Here is a 22,703-nt window from a genome sequence, read left to right on the forward strand (position 1 = left end):
TGATGTAATACAAAAAATAAGTTCTATCCAATAATGTATAGCGCATAAAAAGTGAAAAATTGTATAACGTTATTGACGTGCTACTGAATAGTAGGTAGTATAAAACGGATGTGACGTTATCATAATAAAGTAAATTTAATTTATTTTTCGGAATAACCTCATTTTTACATTGGGGATTTAGTTTTCATATATTATCAAAAGGTTTTTTTTCCACCCAACCCGCTTTTGTACTAGACCCGCATAAATATCAAATTGAAATACTTTAGGATTTGCAGTTTCCGGTAAACCGTTTGTGAAGTTTGGAGAGAATGTTTCGAGTTTTAACTTTCACACAATGTCGACGTAGGGCGTTACTAACAGTGAAATCTGATAGGTGTCCGTCCCAATTGGAATTGTTTCCAAAAGGATAATCACATATATAGGTCACGTGTGGGTGGGTGGGCGGGGGGAAGGGTGTATAATTTCAAAAATTAGGACCTAGACCGACTTACATCCGTGTTGGTCTGCCACGTATTGTACGGGTAGAATTACTCACAAATAAACTTAAAAGACGGTACTGGCCGAAAGTCATTGTTAGAAAAAAAGCTGCGTGTAATTAAGACGATGCTGAGGAATATTCTATTAATTACGGCAATGGCGACGGCCGACGGAAATAAATAGATAATCGCGTACGTGCCCGGAAAATAATACACATACAGAAAGTACAGGCGGGGGTTAGAAAAAGTGGCCGTAATCCGGAAGTATGAACATGTCTATGGCCCTTAACTATTAGCAGGATTAGTCACGTCCGTTGGCGATCCCGAAGGCAGCGGCCGGGCAAGGTAGACAGGGTTTTTTCCCCCGTATTATCCGAAAGAAAATCGGTTTTTCAAAACAGGGTCTAAAAGCTAAATTAAATATTTATATCGGAAATTATTTTTACCAAGACACTCGTAGAGAGAGAGAGAGTATAGTTATAGTCTATATAGATATCGCGTTCATCGCGTTGTGAATAAACGTTAAAGACAACTTTGTAATATTTTGTTAATGAAATATTTCATCGAAAATGTTTCAAACGCTATCGCCATTGTTATTGCTACAAACGTTGTTTTTGAAAGTATGCACCTTCATCACGTCAACGGCAAGTTTTGTTGGGTTTATATATTATCTTGCTCTTTAGATCTGTACAAATTCCTACTGAATTTCTTCCTTGTCCGGTAAATGCATTTCTCATTAATGCGAACACTTCAATCCATTCAAAATAGCGCTGTCGTTATATTGTTTATACTTGAGTTACAAAAATACAGTTGTATTTTCGGAATAATATATTTTAGTTAATATTTTACAAAATTAACTTTCAGTTTAAATCAAAATTATTCGTTTATGCACCATTAAGAAATTAACTATTATTTATAAAAACAATTAATTAACATAATAAAAGTGAACGAGTAAAATTATTTTTAATTTCAGAATGTAGACAAGGGAAAAACACAATAGAGTTTAAAAATAATTAAGGTATAAAGCTTTCAGTAGATTATTAGAAATATATATACTGAATATGTTTTGCATTGAGTGAGAATAATTATTGTATTGCTATATAAAATAAAAATAAAACATTACAGTTATCATTTGTTTAATAGAAAACTAATTTAAAACGTCAGAGCAATCATTATAATATTTAATAAATTGTAATTTTATTTTTAAATGATTTACATTTATAAAAAAAAACCTTATTTGTATTTGAAACATTCTCTATTGCATAAATGGTGGTTTTTGTATTCGGTTAAGACACAATAACTAATGACAAATTTAAAAATAATAATACATTTTCTCTTGAACAATTAATTTCCTCAACCATCTGGACTGGAACTGTCGTTTCACTGCGTTGGTTTTTTTCCCGTCTGTATAGGCTGAGGATCCGTGTTATTTTTCGCTGTGATTTTTCTTACTTATGTGAGCTTTTCATCCCAAGTCGAGTAAGCCAGTGTTAATCTCCTTAAACTTTTAATAATTATTTTAGTCATTAAGGAAGAAACACTATCAACCCGACCGTATAGCTTGTAAACAAACTTTGAGACGAGACCTAAAATAATATCAAACAGTAAGGAAAATAAAAATATTATAACGGCTGATGAGGTATTTATTACAGCTAACATCGGATTTAAATGTATGTAGAAAAATGTAATTAAATGTATAGAGAAAAGAGGAGAGATCAGAATAGGAGATGAACAGAATGCGCAGAGTGTGGGGCAGATAGAAGAAAGATATATTGATGGACAAGAAAGTATAGACGGGGATGATTAGGTTGGCCAATTCCACTCGCGTTGTTACGAAGACATAATATTTCTAATTGTCATACTCGTCAGTGTGACTGTAAAAAAATAAAATAAAAATATTAAGATAACTCATGCGGGTATTGCGCGCTTGAGGGACACATACTTGGTTTTTTTGGTGAAGTCCGTGCGTTCTACAGAATAGGCCCTAAAAAAACGAGTCGAGGGTAATTGTGAGCAGAGAACAATGCGGAAATACATAGTAGTGTATAAGCCCGGAATGTACCTGAGTCGTGTTAATTTTCTCGACAAATTACCGCTGTACACCCCCGTTGCACCCTGTAATAATAATAAAAAGTTTACCCTTGTATATTTTTTAACGTTTTACCGGTATTTACGCAGTGCCTTGAAAAGTCGTTTATTTGCATTACTCGAATAAACGTCCGATTAAACGAGATACTGTTAATTTCCCAAGATTCCGGTGAGTGAAAAATCGTTAAATAAATCAATCCTGCGGCGTCATAGTCGTTGGCAGTCGAGGCCGGTCACGTACATGGGATTGTTGTATCAACACTGTTTTATAGGTATACGCCAGCGATTTTGTTAAATGAATCGGAACACCGCCGTGCAGATTTGTTTTTCTGTTCGCTGGCTTATTAATTGGATTTAAAAAACAATAATAACGCAGTTCCTGTGTACCCTCGCCGGCCGTTGCCGGCGTCGTCGATTAAATGGCAATCGACGTTTTTCATTGGAAAGGGGTTTTATTTTTTTTTTACTACACCCCTATTAATTATTTTGCACATACGCACACATGTATGAAAACGTATTTGATTTCTATCGAACGATCAGACAAAAAAAAACACGTGGTCATTAATAACGAATTTGTTTTTCACAGGTGGCGATAGAAGGACTGACCGGGCCAATAATGTTCAACGACGACGGGAAACGTTACAATTACACTCTACACGTGGTACAAATGACAATAGACAGTACCATAACCAAAGTAAGTATTGTATAAACATGTTTCTTGTTGAAATTATGCGTTTAGCCGAGCAAAATATCGAGAACTGATTGGTATAAGCAATGCCTTGTTGTTTTCCGTTTTTTTTATTAACACACATTCATTTCAAAACCTTGTTACAATATTAATTAAACGCAAGACGTAAGTGTCCCTTATTTTATTATTACTTTCCAGCTGCTCCTAACTAGCGACATGTGGCTTTTTATTTGACACCTTTGCTGCTCGGATATCATAGCTCATCGTTCCCTCCTCACCATTTCTATCCATAAGTCGAGCATCCAATTTTTCTGCATTTATTTATATATTAAAAACTCTAGCACAACATCGAGGCGTGCATTTTAATTTTCTAAACCTGTACCTCGTAGAGTGATGTCCAAACTGTTCAACGTTTCAACGTCCAATCGAATGCACGCGATTAATATAATATTAGATTTTGATATGTATTTATTTAAAAAAAAAAAAAAAAACCTAAAAATACTTTGCATTTATATGTGTGATTAATTGCAACCGTGTCCGATGTTCCAGATTGCCGAATGGTCGGATACAGATGGCTTTAAAACTGTCATTAGCAAACCGGAAAGGGTTCAGTCGTTGGGTCATCCGCATAAAGGCAACGGCACATTGATCGTGGTCACGGCAGCGGTGAGTGAATTTACGCACAGACCACCGGCGACAACCGATCGTTTTGAGCTAATTAAATGTTAAGCAGGCAAACACTGAAGTTCCCGTGGGAGTTGGCGCGATACGGCTGCAAGTTTTTGTGATACGGCCGGGCTAAAAGCGCAAGGGGGTCCCAGAAATTAGAGTAATTGTTGTAGTTGTTGACAAAGATGGTCCACGGTGGTGGGTTTTTTTTTTGGGAAAACTACAGAATATAATATCGTACGTCAGAGGAGCGAAACTGGTTTAAACCGACATTGAGAAAGAAACGTCGAATAATACGATTTCACAAGATAAAATGCCGGATATGGCATAGCTCGGATGAAATACTGGTTAAAACTTTAAACATTATCGGTTCGCCAACACATAGGTTGCTGATAACAGCCGAGATGGAGATATGGAATGAGCATGTGATAAAAGGAGCTGTAGTTTTTTTTTTGTTTTTTGGTTACAGGCGAGTGGCAAGGAGAATTGAATTCGAAACAAAACAATAGCGTGAAATGTCGGTATCACTGAATAAACGGTATTCATTGTAGTTACTGCGGTAATGCGTCAGGTTTAATTTGTACGGCATAATACAAAGGAACGATTTATGGCTAACATTACAATACGGTTAGGTTGGCCGATACAATTGTAGTATAATATTAACGATTAAAAAAGCATACTGCAAAAGCCGTGTACGAGCTTAGGATATTATAATAAATCAAAGAAAATATTATATGAAAAAATGTACTAAAATTTTTTAAATTAAAATCCATTTGGAAAAAAAATTAAGCAACACTTGTGGTTATGTAAAAAAATAACAAAATATTTAAATGCATATTTGTTTGCAAATAAAAAATAACTTTTTGATGTGAAACATCTAATGGCGCAGTACGGAAGTGAGGCCGACTCTTGGCGTGGCGACGCATAATACTCATACATCGAGTTATCTATCAAAAAACTATATATAGCTATATATTTTAGTGTAACATTTTATTCTATTCAAACAATAATGATAAAATAATATTGGGTCGATGAACAATGTGTAAGTACATTAAGTAAAATTATTATACCTAATCTGGAAGCTAACCTAATCATCACCTCCCCTTTCCCCCCTCGGAACATTGATATTTTCAAAATGTTTTACTCAAGAATAATATTTAATTTTACTATTACATTTTAAAAATAGTTATATTTTAAATTGTTATATTTTTTGTACAACGATAAGAAACTGAAAGCAGTGTCGGGTAAAATGTAATTAAGATAAAAAATAAAAGATAATTAAGGTATGGTTAAAAAAATAAAAGATAAGTTGTAGGTAATTTTTAATATATTTCAAATAAATAATAAAATATAAAATTAACCTTAAACAACTTTTTATTTAAAAAGTAAAAAACTTTTTATTATTAATCTAATTTTATGTGTCTTGGATAATTTAAAAATGATAAATATTATAGACATTGGACATTAAAGCAAATAATAAAGATTAAATAATTTCATCATAATAAATTATTTAATAACAAATATATTTTTAAATATCTAGATAAAAAATTATTTCAGTAGTGTCTAAATCTGGTTGAAAGTAGTGGTTGGTTTTTAAGAAGTTGTCGGCATTCAAAACAAGGAAAGAGCTTTAGCGTAATGTGTAATACATTGAGGGAGCTATTTACTGTTTACCTTTGCCGTACACAATACTGCCCTTTGCCGAAGCAGTGTTATTTTCAAAAAGATCTCTCTAATAGAAATCAATATTTTACAATACCAGTTATGACTTTTGCTTACAGTATTGTAAATAAAAACAAAACGAAAATGTTTACAAAGGACTAAGGAGAAATTGCAATGAGTAGAATATCTTTGTAAGACTTTATTGTGTAGAATGAAATGAGTCTTGCTTGTTTAGGAATGTTTGCACAGTGCAACCGACTATTATAAACGTAATGAGTAATTAATTTCTTGGCATACAAGTCATGCGGTTGTACGCTAGTAATTTTAATTTAAAATTGTGGTATTTCAACTGTACAATGTTTAACCACAAATGGACTGTAAAATTCACCATAAACTTTAATAATATATGTCGTGTCCCGTAACCGTTTAACTGGTTTAGGTACACAGTAATGTTAACATCAAATTTGCCGCTTAAGTAATAATAGTAAAGCGGTCTTTTTTATGAGTTTGTTGCAAATGCGATTTTCTAATTAAATGTCGTTTGTTTTCAATGCAGGAAGAGCCTTTTATGATGTTGAAAAAATCTGGAGAACCTTTAACGGGAAACGATCAGTTCGAAGGATACTGCAGAGATCTGACTACGTTGCTGGCAGAAAAAATTGGAATAAAATGTAAGTATGATTTTATACTGTCCGTTAACTATAATGGCAAATGAGACAATATATTTATTTTCATCATGCAAAAATCGTCAATGACTAATACAATGAATATTACAATAATAGAATTCTTGATTCATTAATACATATTCACCTAAATAATCGTGTAAATATATTTTTTTGAAATTGTAAAATTTTTAGTTTTTCCGATACTCCAGAAAACTCTTATTATTTTTTTTTTTTTAATACTACCGAATTTTCTAAAAAATGAAATAATATATATCATCCATAAAATGTAATCGCGGATTTATTTCCATCCTACACTGATAGGTACTCTGTATTATAGGTGGGCGCTTTCTGGAGAAAGTAAACTCGAGTTAAGGGTGTTATTAAACGTAAAATATATTATGTTTGCAGTATAATATGCATGGACCTACCATGTTAATAAATCATCAGCGCGCAGGCAATATCAACATCAATGGCTTGTTAAGAGTTAAATTCGTTTTGGTTTTCGACACTGGCAGCGTGGATAGAGTCTCTCGCTCCTTTGGGAATGTCAGACGCGCGACGTAGATAATATTATCTGGTGCCGTATCAAAGTCAATTACACACATGCTTTAAACATTTTAACCTAATTTGAGACGTGGAAATCTTACGGCCCCCGCGAGGCGTCTAATTCGGCTTTATTCACATTCTTGTGCGATGGATTTTTTTTCCATTGAGATTCTCCGTGTCTATCCCGTTTGGCGGTAGCGCGGTTTTGCACGTATCATCATCGAGACGGCATTATTTTTTCGTGACGATGCTGCTAATGATATTGTCAGTACCGAACATTCAATTAACTAGATTGTATTTCGAGAACAATATAATATTATATGCAGCGTATTACGCTCGGCGTCGAGTGAATTAGAGTGATTAAAGTTTACATTGTCTTGTTGGGCTGCAGCTTTTTGTCGGCATCGACAGCACGACGCAGTACACTAATAGCGGTTTTCTTTGTCCATAGCGCACCGTAAATTTGAATCGTATGACCGCAAACGCTAACGTATGCTACACTATGTATATATATATATATATATGAAACGGCAAAGGGGTTAAGTAATTGTTCAACTTGTTTCCGTGATAAAGTCATAATTTGGGCATGGAAGTTCGCGCGCAGTCCGGGTTTTGGGGGCGAATGAGTTTTTCATCCTCCGCCGTACCAACCAATCGCATACGATTTTGAATAGATAAGCACGCTACTCAAGTAAATCAGTCCGCCGTAAAAACAAGTTATTGCTTATATTTTATGTGTTTGTATTGAAAAAAAAAACACCATTGTATGATCAATACCTTCCCAGGCACGCTTACAGCTATCGATTTGCGTTGTTTTCAGAGTATGCATGTCTAAAATATATTTAAAAAAAAAAAATTGATTTGAAAATATAACGTGAAGTAGAATTAAGACATAATATCTACTTCCTTTCAAAAAAAATAATAGGCCTGAATCCATGAACTTGGATTTCTTAGAGTGGAATTCAAATTTCCTAGCTACTTTTCAAACAATTCAGTATAAACATGCAAATGCATAAACTTCCGGGCCCTATTCATAATAAAACATGTTCCGGGTCGTCCTAAACCAACACACACTAAACATTTTGACGACAAATAAAGTAAATTACTGAAACTACTCTGAAAAAGGTCAAGCATCTCTTCAATTGATTCGACTCAAGTGAGCTGTCCCTAACCGATACTTATTCTAATCACATCCATTCACGGTTTGACATTTACCGTTCCGAATGCTTCTACTAACTTCATACAAAACGATAGACAATATTGGCATCAAATCGTTAACAAAAAAGAAAACAACAGAAAATTAAATAACACATAAACGAAAATACAAGAAAATGGTACATTAAAAATGTACTTCGACTGTGCTTTAATTGTTTGTTATTAATTAAATAATTAATTGTCATAACCTCACTATTATTCACGTTCAATTAGCGAAATTTTACTCTATTATGTTTACTCTATAATTCGGTTTATTCATATTTTTTTTCTCCATAAATGATGACAAAAATGTAAACCCAATAAAGGTTACTAGTTTTAGTGCACTCGTTTTTTTATAACCAAGTATTTGTTTTAATTATAAAAAACTGAATGCCAGTTTTTTTTTTATGAATTTAGCAGTATAAATAATAATTTCTCGGAAATTAAAGTGTATTTATATAGCTCCGGTTTAATGAAATATAATAAAACTGTTCAAAATTAAATTACAAATTATTACTTACTTATATATTAATTCATCTGTCATGCTGTTAATCTCTTGTCTTTATTTATTTCAATGATAAAAACTAATATAAAATTCTATTAAATTGTTTTTGGAAGAATGCTAAAAGACTTTTACATAGCATTATTAAAACAATTACTTATGCTATCTACACATTACTTGACTTTGAAGTCGTACAATAATTTATTTAAATTCAGTACTCAATTTAAACAGCGTAGGTATACGCTTCAAAAATATAAAATTTATTATTTTGTACCTTAAAGCAATTACACTTTCAAACAAACGTGTAAGTAAACATTTACCACACCGCTTGAAATAAACTTTTTCTTGTGATTAAATGGATAATGACTTAAGTTTTGATGGTCTAAAATTGTCCTGTGGGACGTCGCAACGCATAGTAAAAGTTATATTCAACTTAAATGATATTAGTATTCGTTGCAAAATTAAAAGCAATCGCTGCGCTAGTTTAACAAGAAGTAGAAGGTACAAGTAATTTAGGATTAATACACATTTAATGTCTCGTTAAAATATATTATAACCTTTTAATATAACCTTGTTTCTTTAATACTGCAGTGGCTAAGCGTTTATATACGACTTAACGATTTTTGAAAACGAATTAATAACAAAAAACTGCGACGTCGCTCATCCTTAGCTCATCCCTGTCAATGTCAACCTACATAATATGGTGGGAACTAAACGTAATAAAGTGTACACCGTATACGAAAATTGCATGACTGATTATATCTGATGATACCGTCTAGGCCCTAGGGAGGGTCTAGGTATACAGCGTTCGAAACAACGGGTAAATGCAAAAACAATAAGAAAAAACTTTAACGTTTATAAAGTGATCAGTTATCTCATCTAATGATCAGAACACATAATAAATGTACAAATGGTCGTGTAAACAAATCGATGTATCAATAACCCCCTCCCCCCCCCTCCCAACTACAAATTCTATACACCCTGCAAAGCCAAATGCATGTTGGCTGTTAGTTAAATTAAAAACGGCATTTCCGATTGGCGTTGGATGGTGCACGTCCGCATGTATGTATTATTTTCGTATGTGTAACTACGTTTCCGGAAAACACTCACCGAAATTGTCGTTGTACGTTTGGAAGAGGGTCATTGGCATTTGGAACACTATGTAACATGGATCTATGTTGCTATCATTAATCTTTTAAAAATAAAGAAAGGGAACGCCGCGAATTCCGGGAGACGAACAACGCAGGCGACACAAAATTCACGAAAACTAGCTGAGCTTTCCGTCCACGCAGAATGGTAGTGATTCTTGTTTTGGAAATTCCAATTGTTGTTAAAAAAAAAAATGCATTTTTTCATATTATCCCCAGCAGCCGGCTGTGGTTGTTATAAAGAACCCCGAATGGTCTGAACGGCGGTCTGACGGAGAAACGGCACGGTCCTTTATTGTAAAAGAGAACTTGAAAAGAATGCCGTTATGCATTGTATGTAATGAAAACAACTTCAACGTAAAGGCCGGAAGATTAGCTTTTGCATTTTTACAAAATGGATTATGCTCGGTAAAATCAATAAGGCGTATAGCTGCTCCTATATTGTGTTCGCGAAGGCGATATTTATTCAAAGAGAAAAAAAACCGAAGCGACAATGAATGAAATATGGCAAACGATGAGTAGAAGACGGGACAGGGTTTGCTAGTTAATATTTAACAAAAATATTTCATTATAATATATGCATGTAAAGGCGGCATGAGATTCAGTTATCGGAGGGGGTGAGGGCGTTGTTTCATGACTTATGATACCCTACACAGTGTTATTGACGTTAGTCTTCTGCAATACAAGCAAAGTACTCGTGAAAAATTGTTTTTTACCCAGCGACCGTTTGGTCCGCAGTGAAATATATTTTATTTGCCTTGGTATTAATCAAGAAACAAAGAAGCAATATATACAAATATAGCGTATGGCACACGGTCGACTAGGTGGGATAAAACGGCTATTAAATAAGATATACATTATAATGTTTAGAATAAAAGCCAGAGCAGAGGGGTCAAAGAGGTCACAGGTCTTCGGGGATTCTTATAAACGGAGGTGATAAGATCACTTGGGTGCGAGACTGTAGATGGTAAAATATAAATGTATATAATCGTGTTGTTTTATTTTTCACATTAAAATAATTGACTTTGGATTTTTTAAATAAAATACAAACATTGTCGTACATAATCCAAAAACTACGCTTAAAAAGGCGAAATAAAAAAAAACTTTCTACCTCTTTTATGGAAAATGATTTGGATTTTTACTGCAGTTCAAAGTACTATATCCCAATAAGAACATTCCACACGAGTTGAGAACTAATTAGACTAATTAGTTGAAAATTGTAGTGTGTCCTTATTTTAAGATGAAGATGTGAAGTTTTTACGGGTTATTCTCAATTTTTAAGGGAGAGAACAGAACTTTTTCATATTGGAATAATGCTAATTAAATTTAGTTAATAAAAAAAAAAATCCCATTAGCTACATTGATCAGTCTTTTTTAACTAATACATTTTATGTATTGGTTTGATGACGTACACACAAATCATTCCTTGTAGAGAGAGCTCTATTTTTTTCTTTGTTTATTTTCTGATTTCATATATTTTTTTATCTATTGATAAATTATATATGATTTTGCAATATAAAAATATCCAATAGATTTTGACTTCCACATCAAAGACAAAAAGTATAGAAGTACAGAAGTTACGAGGTTTCTATTTACTTGCCGTAAATAAAAAAACAATAGCTTATAAATCGAATTGCGTTTCTCTTATACTTATACGGAATAATATAGTATTTCTCTATTCAATAAGCCTATCTCAATGGAACTTGTTTTATTTTATCGAATTTCCACACAAGTAAAACGAACCTCGATAGCTTGTTGGCGTTAGTAAAAAAAAATAATATTTATTATGCTTTGAACTAAAATTTAATACTTCGGTAAAAAAAGTTTTTGTCAAGGGTTTATACTATATTTTTATATTAAAAAAAAGTAAATAATATACATTTCTACAATTTCATAATTTTAGTGACTAAGTCACAAAAAAAATGTTTATATTAATATTTCTTTGAGTATTCAAGTGACCAGTGTAAATTTAAAATGCATAAAATCTAAAATTAATATTGTACAAAGGCCTACGCTTATTTTGCTTACAACTAGAAGGGCGAATACAAATAAGTAAAATAAAGTTTTATTAAATTATAAATATCTTCCAATATTTTTTAATGTTAAAAAAATTATTAACTGTTCATCAAATCGGCCGAAAAAATTATAAAAGAAATAAACCGACCGACATATCAATCGCCTTTTATTTGTTTGTCAATATAATTTAACATCATCTCTTATAATATATTGCTTTTTTACTACGAAAAGAGTCAATATTTTAATTTTGTGCTTATTTGTTTAATAGATGACACTCGATATTTTAATTTTGTTTAATTTGATGAATATTTCGAGCACAAAAAATGTATAATGAAATTCTGAAAAACACAATAAATCGACTATTGTACTGTTGTACGCGTTTATTAATGTTTCTGAGTATAATAAATGTGTCGGCTAGCAAGTCGGGTTGTTTTCATGTTTGAAGTTATTTATTAGTTTTTCTGTATAAAACACCACCGAGTGTCTACTACTTAAATTGTATTACAAGAATTACACAGCTAGATAATTTTCATTTATATTGTGTCTGTAGAGTTTCAAATTAAAATAAAACAATTTTCATAAACACGCTCGGCACGGCGCTTAGAATCTTACACGCTAAATAGCACAACTGCGTCTAATAATTTTGAATATTTAAACAATATCTTGGTTGTAACAATTTGATTACTCGAGATATTATAATACTATGGTTTCTCTGTGCATAGTTCACGGTTTTTGTTAATTCCAATCAAGATATTGTGTAATAGGACGCGTGCATTTAGTATCTAACTAACTGTTTCATTAGCTGCTATAAGTTTAACAGCGTCTTGTTAATATTATTGTTTAGCCTTTTGTAAATAATGTCAACAAAAAAAAATACGTGCCTTCTCAAAGTATAAGACTAATGAATAACAGTCGTAATCCACATCACCCCATATTGTCTTAACTATTGTTTTATCATTCCATTTCGGTAAACTGAGCGTAATCAAAGTGTCATAGTAATTGAAACAAGATTGCGTTTTAATTATCAAACAACTAATAGTTATGGTTTTTTGTTTTCAGATGAGTTTCGAATAGTCAAAGATAACAAATACGGTGTAGAAAACCACGACATGAAAGGCGGATGGGACGGCATGATCGGAGAAATAATTAGAAAGGTAAGTCTTGAGAGCAAGGACATTTTTTTAACTATCAAGATTTTAATTTTGAAATCACCCACCACGTTTGTGAAATATATAGAAGCATTGTTCGATGTGCTTTCATTATTCCATCAAGAAATAAACCATATTGGAAATGACAGGCTTATGCTGCATATAATGTGCATAATATTTAGACTATTGTTTCGACAATACATGCATTTTTTTATAACGTCTTAATAAATTCAAAGAGTTTTTTTAAAATCATTTTTCAACGCCTCTTTGTCTCGTAGTCGTTTTAATTAAACGCATATTTATTGTTTTTTTAAACACTTTTAACTATTTTTTTTACTGCGAACCATCAAAATGGTAAATTAAAAAATACAGTGTTCTAGGTATGGTTGACAAAATATAATATAAAGCGTTTAACGTTTAATATTACAGAAGACGGAAATTCATGAATAAAATGGTTTAACTTTATCGAGCACAAACTACGGAATATTATATGTGTTTATTGCGGTTTGTTTGGTATAAATTATAATAATTTATAACGTATATTATAATACTTTGTTGGTTTTCACATTTAATGTGCTTTATTTTTTATCGAATAGTTTTAAACTCTCTGTAAATCGTTTTGTTTTATAACTTTGCTCCAATAATTATACTAGTTCCAATATCCCATCTACAAGCCATCGCGAACTTGTGTGTTAATGTGATTCCGCACATCAATATGTTGCATTTTAATAATGTGCTACTAATTGTTAAAACTAAATCGTTATACCTACACAAAAATAAACGAGAAGGATTTATTTTTTATTATCAGACTGTCGCAGCAATAATTTTATCTAGAAAAATTTCTGCGACAAAACTTAGGTATTGTTATTTTTTTTAATGTTTTGTTTTTTTATAGAATATGCTTATACTATAAATACTGAGTAGGATAGCTGTTCGAGCTAAGGACAGTTTCTAATGCTTTCTAAACTAGAAATGTATGGTGTCTTCTTAAAAATGGTTTTATGTAAAGAATGCGAGTCAATTTTATTTGGAAATAGTTGCGTTCGAATACAATCATATTTGTTACTTAACAAGTATCTCCCTAGTTGAAATGTAGGCAACCATTAATATTTATCTTGACACCAGATGCTACTTTTATTATCAAATCCTGTTGTAATCCCCTGCAGTTGCTTTTTTAACGACTAGATTTAACAGATGGTGATGTTGTTGAAGGAACCTTATGTAAATCCGCTTAGCCGGGAATTTGTGTCGTTTTAATTTAAACGCGCAATTCCAGAGTTCCATTTATTAACCAAAATGTTTTTAAAGTTCGTTGTTAATTCGGTTTAGTTTCTTAGCGAACTCTCAATCACTGTACGTTTGGTATTATGGTATTTCCTTATTTAAACAAAACGCTTTTTTAGCTCACATCGTTTTTTTTTTTACATTTTTTGATTCCCTCCAAACCCATTTCAAGAAAATATATATTTTTATAGTAATACTCAATCGAGGACTTAAAAATATTATTCATTGTCGTATTGATATACTAAATTATTTAAATTCAATTTAGTTGTTTGAACTTACCGATTAAATATGTTTTCTGTTTCCATTTGATACTGCAGCGAGCAGCCATTCAACAAGTCAACGGCCTTTGCAACCGCATCAGCCGTTTGGATATTATTTGCACCTGTACCTCTTTTTTTCTAATTCATCGTGTCATTACCGAACTTGCCGCTCTTATTTTTCTCTCCTCATAACTTAGTTTCCAACCCGTCTTTATTTATTTTCCTCTGTTCTATTATTTGACCACTTCTAGATTACTACTTTAAAGTCATTATTTATTTATCATAACCTAATCACTCAACTCGTCTACTCGATGAACGTTATCACTTCGTCTACATCCAATCTCTATTTATGTGTCGTGTCTAATGTTTAATTTGCCAGTTTACCGTTTAGACTGATTTGTCTACCTTCATCCTTCATGTTATCATATTATTCATACCCTACCTTTGTAACGCATGTTTTTATTTTTTACAAATTAAAATTCTCTGCACTTTTATTTACTTCTTCAAAACTGAAGAGTGTTGGTCGCTACCCATCTTTTACCTTTCTGTCCAATCTTCTATACCCAGCGCTATCAGATTTTCTCCCCTCCATATTATATCCATCTCTTTCCGGGTCCGTCCCTTGCGGTTTCCATTCGAATGACGCGCTTAGTAATTCATTTTCTACCCTTCACATAATTGCGTGACCAACCATCGAATCCTATGAAAATTGAACATTCTTTGCCAACTTTTTTTTTTTTTTGCGTTAAATACTGAACCGGCTTTCTTCTCGGTATTCTTGGTGCCGTTGATAATTATTTACTTTACTCGTACAAAGTTTTGTTTTGAAGCCTTTCCTTCGGGAAATAAGCGTGTCATAACTATTCTAAGCGTAATGTCGACACATAGATAGTAAGAATACCTCGAATGATTGATGTTGCAGGAAGCCGACTTGGCGATAGCGCCTCTGACTATCACGGCGGAACGGGAGAAGGTGGTGGAGTTCAGCAAGCCATTCATGTGGACGGCTTTGAACATTATGGTGAAAAAGCCGACCAAACACAAACCTGGAGCGTTTAGCTTCCTGACACCCATGTCCCGTGAAGTGTGGATCAGCGTGGGATTTGCCTATATTGCCGTCGTGATCGTCATGTATGTGGTATCAAGATTCTCGGCCCATGCCGCGGCCGCTGCCCATGTCAGACCCGTTACCTACGGCCTCAGCGGAAGCGGTAGCGGCGGAGCCCACGAACTTCAACAGACCATCCCCCCGCCGCCGCGGTTCGTCCACAATCCTTTCACGCTGGCCAACAGCATGTGGTTTGCCGTGGCTGCCATCACACAGCAAGCATGTGACATCGCACCCAGGTAAATATTACCCTCAGCTTCGACTTTACCCCATTAAGAGTGATCATCAGCTTTTCTACAACGGTTAGGCGTTCGCATCGAACAGGTCATTCGCCTACCGACATCATTGACGGTTAAATGAAGACCGCCTATACAATTCACAACATTTATTTTTGATTATGAATAGTTATCGTTTTTTGAAATATAAAAATATTGAATTTTAAAAATAAGAAAGTACTTACAACAACTGAGATTGTAAAAAATAGATTATTCTTTCTGTAAAAACAAAGAAATGTCCATGTTATTTGAATAATTTCAGTAATGATAAAACAAATAAAAAATAAATCGTTTTATTTAAAAAAAAAAACAAGAAAAAATTGATTAAGGAATAAGTTTATCCGTTAACTTATATAAATTCAATTCAAATGATGACTGACTTTGCAACGGTGTATAAACAGTCTTTTAAAGAATTTGAGGTTATTATTGAACTAAGGAAAATTTACAAACAGTCACAGCCATCGTTGTCATGCAAAAAGTATTTTCCTATTAGCACTAGGAAGTTTCGAAGGTTTAGCAAAGCTAAATTCCTAATGGAAAACTACCGTTGCCTTCACAACTTACCAGTGCTATTAGATCAGTCAAAAATCTATTAATATTTGGTTTTATAGATCACATAGAAAGTTGATATTATAGTTTAAAAGTTTATTAAACTCTTAATAATAATAAAGTCTATGTAAAAAATATTGTACAAAGTTTATTTTTCGCTGTAATTTTAAAAATATAAATTTTCAAATTAACAATTCTTTTTATCTATTCAGAACAGCGTTTACCAAACGACAGTATTCAAGGATGCTTTTAGATAATTACACTGATAAAAAATAACTGGTATGCAATATCTGTTAAAAATTCTTTAGTATCTAAGCTTTGCCATTATTTAAAACCCAGCAGTTTTTTTTATTTTGTTACTATTCATCAATTTATTTATTTTATTACTTTATTTTGTCACATTTTCATTGTATAACTGAAAAACTTTTAAGGTAAGTATCTGATCCAGTTCAAAAAGTTTTCTATTCAAATTCCAAAAATAAATCAATTCTAGTTCTCAAAAAACACACTGCATTTATGTAATATTACGTTTTTACATTCAGACAAAATAAGTCATAAAGACAACGATTTTAGAGGGTTCACTTTAATATATCAACAGGGGTCTTGAAGTCATGACATTTACTGACGTTTGATATTTTTCTTTTGGTTTCGTTTGTTTTGTCTTTTATCTAAAGTTTGAAAATAAACGGCATTTTAAAGCTTTAGTCATGCCAAAGCAATGTACATTAAAAGATTCCATTAAATTACTTCTTTTACCTCTCATCAAAATTCCCGGAGTACACATGTATGAGTAACTTTGGTTTACTCAAAGAGTCTACACTTTGTAAATATTGTTTTTACACCGTTCTGATAACATTATACATAGTGGGTACTATATATAACATTACACGTAGTACCCAGTATTTGATAAGTAAAATGTATTTGATATTATGTTGAGTGTCGTTTAGGTATACTTTTTGCAATTTCTGTTTGAAACTGTTATTTTCTTAGTTTTAATGCCGTAACGCTCAAAACGTAGTAGTGTCTGAATTTTTTTTCATTTCTCATTAGTATGCATATTTTTCATTTATTTCTGTGTTCTATTCTTTTTAAATTTGAACACATATTATCGTATATAGTAAGTAAATAATGTTGTTGTTTCTTGAATATAAGTACCTCGTTAATACAAATCCGTCATCTCCCAATAGCTCGCAGTTGTTAGCGGAAACTCCACTGCGATGATCTCATTTAATTCATATATTTTCAACTAAAGAAAATATTGATAAATTCTGGTAAAAATGATTTTTATTTTTTAAACGCTATTTTCATTGAAAAACTACAAAATGTGGATTGTTGGAGAGTTTTTCGAGTCAATATTTATTTATTTATTTAAAAACGTACCTACAATATAATATTGTAAAATTCGTGTGCTCGATACTGTTATTATTGTTTGGTGATCAATAACATTCATTCACTGCTTGTAATTTCTACAGATTGTATTAATTGATCTAATGAAAAAAAGGTTAAAAAAAATGTATATATGTGCGTGGTACAAAAAATACAAACTACAGACCTGGGACTATTGTGTAAATTATTTGTTCGCCGTACCTGCGCATATATAGTGAAAGTTATAAATGCATTATTGTGATTTGTCACGAAAGCCTCGGGTTTAAACGTATAGACATTTATTTGTTAGTTTTTTTTTTGTGGGCTTTTCCCGTGAGTATAGACTATATATTTTGAAACACATAAAGTCCACAGGCCTATTGTGAGCATCAAGTTCAAATTCAAACAGCCGATAACACTGTACAAACCGTTTACAACACTACATGTTTAGTATTTTCCAACCCTACGTTTTATTAGCAATACAAATTTCAATGCTTATTTGATAAAATATAAATAAATAACCAAAGACGGTCTTTGAGGTGGTTAAAAATTGAAAGCATTATAAAATAGTTTAAAACAGTGACAAAATTAATTTTAAGAAGAGTTACGAACAAATCAGGTTTTGTAGAGAAATGTGTTGATAATTGTATTATATGATTTTATGAGATTCTTCCCTTTAATGAAAATGTGATCAAAGATTTAAAAAGATATAGTAACGTTCTATGTCAACTTTTATATTAATTAAATGATATACAGACAATTATGATCGGTAAATTTATAATATTAAGTGTCAATGGAGTTTTCCATGAATAAATAAGCAAATATTGTAAAAAAAAAAGCAAAAACATTTAAAAATTACTATTATATCGGAAAAATAAATTGTAATACGTTAAATTGAAAAAATTGCAACAAGTAAATATTTACAGTTGACAAAGTTGTCAGTTTTAGAAGAATCATTGTATTTGTAATCGCGTTTTTATTTTTTTGGGGGGTTTCTTAATAAAATAAAAAATTCTTCGTGTTATGGTCCACGCTGGACCCTGCCACAGGCTCTTGTACCTTAATGACATGTTCGTAATCCAGATTCAGAAATATAAACACATTATTGTAAAAACAATACTTTATCAGCTCCGCATCGAAGCTAAAGTAAAAGATACTTTTGTGAGTTAAACTTTTTTATGTTGTTAAATTTGCAGCACATACTGTTTATGACCTCCCACCGAAGAATTTTTTACTATTATAATTACCGACCGTTTACTTTGTAAAAAAAACAGTGCACGGGTGGTATTTCCGTAATACTATCAATCGATATAATATATATATATATATATATAATGACTACGTTTTCGTCTCATGAGAAATAACAAGGAATTTGTGCTCTATAATTTGGCAATTACCATAAATATTAAGTGTACAACCTAAGCCCGGCGGCGGTGATATAATTTTGCCATAGCCAGGAACTTAACCTGCTATAGCCAATGGACGGGGTTCATTATACCTTGTATAATAATATATCGTGCAATTATAACGGCATAAATAGCTCGAGGTTGAGTTGATATATTGTTATTGGCTTGGTAAGAATGAATAGTCGATGATCATAAAAACACATTTTTGGTACAATACAACAATATTACCAAAAAATTAAGTTTTTTTTTATAATATTGTCTTTCGTTATTCCAAAACTACATAATTATCTATGTATAATCCAGTTTTCCACATACGTGGAGGTTAGAAACATGTGATATATTTTGTATTTTTATTAACAACAACAACTGAAACGCTCATTGTTTACTGTAAATTATAAAAGGTGTTGTGGAGCGTAAGTTTAGAAAGACAATAGTGAACCATAACGGAAAGTAATTAAATTCACTTAGTCGATAAAAAAATGTATATACACATATATGTATTAATAAATTTACGACTAGTGTTTTTACGATGTAGATGTTAAGACTAAGCTTTTGATTAAAATCGCCAAATAACATTCCTCAGCTTAGAGCCAAAACTCAATTAAAGTAAACCACGTATAGAGCTACACACACACACACACACACACATATATATATATATACTGTATATAGTATATAGGTAATCATTGCCTTTGTAGGTTTCGTGCCTTTAATGTTTTTTACCATCAGTGAACAGACGAGGAAGAGAGAGATTTCCCGGACCGCTGCGCTGGATCGATTTCTTCATATGACATGTTTATAGATCAGAAACCGTACTCGAAAATAATTATGGCGTGCTATAACTTTGTCGAAACATTCGAATTAGTCTGAGCTTGTGTGGATATTCTTTAGACATAGTATTACCGATTAAAAGCGAAAAACCAAGAAAAGATTATAACATAACCTAATCCTAGAAGTGGTGAAATCTTTTTTTTTTTAGCAGTTGTTTGTTTTCAGCTGATCACTTTCATTGCTTACAAATTATTATTGCCGAAAACTCGTGACCTCTCGCCGACTGCAATTTTTATAAAAGTTATCTAGTTTGGTTTCTTATGCGACAAATTATGCCCGAAAGGTGGAGTCCCGAATCATAAAAAATGCAAAAATCACATTGTCTCCTGGACCATATTAAAATGTATACGTTTATCTCTTATCCGTCGTGGGTCTCTCCTAGTCTGCGGCGGCTGCGCATAAATGCAATTTTGCCTCTTTTCTCTGTCTCTCCTGAGCGCGGGCCCGAGTACGTAGGTACCGGTCCGGCTCTCCGGGCATTGTTTACGGCCATCCCATGTGTAAAATGTATACGTATAGCTGTTGTGTATAATAAATTACCTGATCTCCCCGTAGCGTGTAGATTTTCATTAAAACCGCAACGGGGCCGCCAAAGATATACTAAACCTCTCGGACGGCCCAACGTACACGAGGGCGAGTGCTAACATAGTTTACATGTTTATTTATTATGCGATTGCAGCGAGCGAGAACCACCCGGACCGGAAAAGCCGGGTGAAATGCACATTGAAATCCTTGTCCGGTCCGGTGGATATTTCCAAAACTCAACACAATAGTAAATCGCAATATATGGTCCTCTTGCGCCGCCAAAAAAAAAAAAAGAAAACATACGGACCTTGCAACGAGAGTTGCGAAACCCTCAACCGCAAACGCTGTGCCGTGTGTTGGAAAGAGCGCGATAAAACATGTCGCCCAAAACACTTTTCCAAAAGTCGCCAGTTTCTAGGGATTTAAATAACTGTACTTATACTGCTATACAACAAATTGTAATTTATTTCTTCGTTTTCGGGCCCATCGTCATTCCAGCCGCATGTGCACTCGGACGAGGTGTTTTTGCTTTGTCTGGTCGGTACTTGTACTGGCTTATCCAGTGTAGAACTCCGGCAACTGGTTGACTATAGGTTGTAGACTATGTTGATTGCCGCCAAATTGTTTTTTCCAATCTATGATTTCATTGTGAAAAAGACAAAATCTAGCTACTTAAAATTGAAATAATCATTTTAACATTCGATCAAACATACACGCAGTATGTTCATTTGCACTCGTACAAATATATATTACTTTATAGGCATTAATGTGTTTCTCGTCGTGTTAGGTATTTAGTTTGTTGATATTTCCTCATTTAAAAAAAACATGGCATTTTGTAATTTAAAAAAAAGAAAATCGTTTCGTGGGAATTTTATCAACATTTTACGTTGAATATAATCGACTGAAAACGTCGATTGTTTGGAAAATGTATGATGTAATAAAATAACCGAACAAATATTTTCTACAAAAAAAAAACCATATAAAATTACATCTAGTTATTATTAAATTTTAATAAATTCCAAAAGTGACCATTGAGTTTAATTTTATCATAAAATTACCACGATTTCCGAGAAAAAATAAATGTGAGCTTCTGTTACATTGTTTACATGATAAAAATATCGGATTAAATAAATATTAACAGCAATATTATATTTTAAAAAATCTATTATGTTTGTAATTCCCTTTTTTGTTTTTGGCATTTCCTTTACCAAAAAAAAAAAAGTACTACACATTTTTTACAAGGTAGTTTTTTGTATGTTTATTCTACATCTATTTTAATTTCGAAAACTGCACTTAAAAAAGAGAAATTAAGAAAAAATGTTTTTTCTTTTTTGGCGAAAGAGCTAATGATATCAAATGGCATATCGATAATTCCATTCCTAGAAAACAGTACAGTGGGGTCGGGGGCATAGTGGGACGGAGAGGTCACAGGTTTACAGTTATGTTTAAATCTAAAAGTGATAAAATCACCTTCGAATAAACGCTTCGATGCAAATCAGTATTTAGTATTTTTAAGCCAGTACAGTCCAAACCAAGCACAGTATAAACCAGCAAAGTTAGAAAGTATTAAATTGCAATGCTGTATTTACAAACAAGCATCAAAGCGTTAATTTGAAAGTGATTTTATCCGAGAGGTCTAGTACAGTAGAGTGTAGGCATAATGGAATCAAATCATAGAGGCGACGAAGAGGTCACAGGTCTACAAGAATTGTTATAAATAAAAGTGATAAATGTGAATTAAATCACTACCTAACCTAACCAAACCGAAGTTATCTTGCGCCCAAACAGAAGAAAAACCCATACCTAATTAAATTCTTCAAATCTTCAATATCAATAGCTTCTCAGCTCTGCGTCGTAGCTAATAGATTTCCACATACATCACCGTCGACTAAGTTTTACTTCATAGATCCGTTTTTGTATTCGGATGATGTCACGATGCGAAACTTTGTTTAACCGACGGGAACGTTAATAGACTGTTGTGTGACAGAATCATGTGCATTGAATGTGTGTGTCTGTGTGTATGTATTTTGTGTATTGTTATTGCCGTGCTCTATATGTACCATACGTGCCGCATAACGACAACTCGGTGAAACTATGATTTACGTGCGTAGATATGTCGTGGATGTGTTCGAGAGGTCTCTAGTTAAGCACTTTCCAAAAGTTTTATAGCTCAAGTTTTTTACAAGTCGTAAAGCCAGAAACTGTCCGTGATGTATCATCGGGCGAGCGGTGTAAACGCTTGTTCGTTCTGCAACGTTTCGCCGATGATGTACAAACATTTTCTTTAACGTTGGGAAA

The 22,703-nt window shown here is 32.7% G+C and overlaps 1 protein-coding gene across 1 annotated transcript in view; it reads left to right on the forward strand.

Moving 5' to 3' along the window:
• The window catches only part of LOC126834454 (glutamate receptor 1-like), a 143,173-nt gene that overhangs the window by 106,065 nt on the left and 14,405 nt on the right, over positions 1-22,703 (forward strand). Inside the window, exons 9-13 of the mRNA XM_050566378.1 lie at positions 3,151-3,258; positions 3,802-3,918; positions 6,140-6,254; positions 12,714-12,808; positions 15,269-15,693. Coding sequence (XP_050422335.1) covers positions 3,151-3,258; positions 3,802-3,918; positions 6,140-6,254; positions 12,714-12,808; positions 15,269-15,693 — 860 coding nt within the window. The remainder of the gene's footprint in view (positions 1-3,150; positions 3,259-3,801; positions 3,919-6,139; positions 6,255-12,713; positions 12,809-15,268; positions 15,694-22,703) is intronic.

This window comes from Adelges cooleyi, unplaced genomic scaffold (assembly GCF_023614345.1).
Source record: "Adelges cooleyi isolate 19-005CV unplaced genomic scaffold, UGA_ACOO_1.1 ACOO_flye_CR_arks_rails_tigmint_CR_PRNA_21, whole genome shotgun sequence".
NCBI lineage: Eukaryota > Metazoa > Arthropoda > Insecta > Hemiptera > Adelgidae > Adelges > Adelges cooleyi.